This window comes from Pisolithus orientalis (assembly GCF_024613125.1).
Source record: "Pisolithus orientalis strain OTSU chromosome Unknown F5J12scaffold_499, whole genome shotgun sequence".
Classification (NCBI taxonomy): domain Eukaryota; kingdom Fungi; phylum Basidiomycota; class Agaricomycetes; order Boletales; family Pisolithaceae; genus Pisolithus; species Pisolithus orientalis.
Window position 1 is genome coordinate 7,589 of NW_026261280.1, and position 1,401 is coordinate 8,989.

The following is a 1,401-nucleotide window of genomic DNA, read 5'->3' on the forward strand; positions in this document are numbered from 1 at the left end:
TGCAATCGAAGTATATCTAGAACAGAAGTACTGATCAGTGGAAGTGGAGATGGTGAGTGGGAGAAGAGAAGAGAAGGCAGGAAGAATTGATGTGAAGTGCGTTCTTATAGTCCAAGCCTCGTGTACGTTACATGATCATGCCAGCATCAACATGATGATCCGATGTATAGTCGCGGAGTTTCCAATCAGATCGATAATCGATTGATTGCATTTAGTCAAATCCTAAAAAATCAGGTTGCATATCGGATACGATCATGAATAGCATTGCCGGAGCTGCTGAGATTGAACGATGCATCGCAGAGGGTGCATGGCCGCCTTGGATGGCCACCGCTATGCGGGTCTCAGTGTCGATGTGACAGCACGTTAACGATAGCATTGATCGTCCCAGACGGCCAACTGGCAATTGACCCTATGAACAGCTCGGACTAGATTACTGACAGTGATAATGAGCAATATATATTGTACACTGGTACGGGTCAATACTCTTTGGCCGTCTTGGACGGCGACTTGCAACACACGGGTGAGTACTCTTTGGCCGTCTTGGACGGCCACCTGCGATGGAGGGTGTAAATCATGTGATCAACTAGTGGAGGTCCACCTCTGGCCGTCTTGGACGGCCAACCGGTGTGAGCGCACTTCAGTCATGTGACTTGCCTACCGCAGTGCAGGATGGCCATCCAAGACGGCCACGCTGCATGATGGAGGATGTGGTCATGTGATCATGAGCCCGTCGGGCTGGTGGCCGTCCTGGATGGCCAAAGCCGCCATCACATGATCGCTCACCCTCCTCATGATGCAATAGGGGCTCAGTTGCCATATACGGAACCCCAGTGCCCAAATAGGAAGTCCATGGGGTTAGGTGTAGGGTCAGCACAGCCCCAGGGTTGGCCGAAAATTCCACCCTACAGGGGCCCATAACCTAAGATGAAATTGTGAAAGAGCCCCAAGCATATGGTGCAACATTCATCCTGATTATCCTGGGCAGCGACAAAACAACCATATCAGTTGCTACAGGCCAGAATGACTACTGGCCTGTCTACCTTTCCATCAGCAATGTTCATAACCATGTTCAGCATGCACATCACAATGCTGTCATCCTATTAGCTTTCTTACCTATTCCAAAAAGTTGTTACACTATTTACTTCTCTCCCTTGCACACTGATCTGAGATTTGAATGCAGCCAGCAAAAAACACTCAGATGATATCCTCTTCTGCAAGTGCAAGAAACAAACTTTTCATGTGGTGCTTGCATGAATTCTTTGACTGCTCAAGACTGGTATGATGACCCCAGAGGTTCTCTGCTGCCCAGATTGCCACTTTCATCACATCATTTATGGCCTTGGGCCTTATACATATTGCCAACTATCCAGAACAGGTTTTACTTGCTGGCATTGTGCAGAA

The 1,401-nt window shown here is 48.5% G+C and overlaps 1 protein-coding gene across 1 annotated transcript; it reads left to right on the top strand.

Annotated features, from left to right (window-relative positions):
• Window positions 1-923: 923 nt before the first annotated feature.
• Window positions 924-1,124, top strand: F5J12DRAFT_680817 (uncharacterized protein; the record flags this gene model as incomplete). The annotated part of the gene is made up of 1 exon (XM_051740245.1): window positions 924-1,124. A coding segment is annotated over one exon (201 nt), but the record flags the coding sequence as incomplete, so codon positions are not given.
• Between the last annotated feature and the right edge of the window lie 277 nt (window positions 1,125-1,401).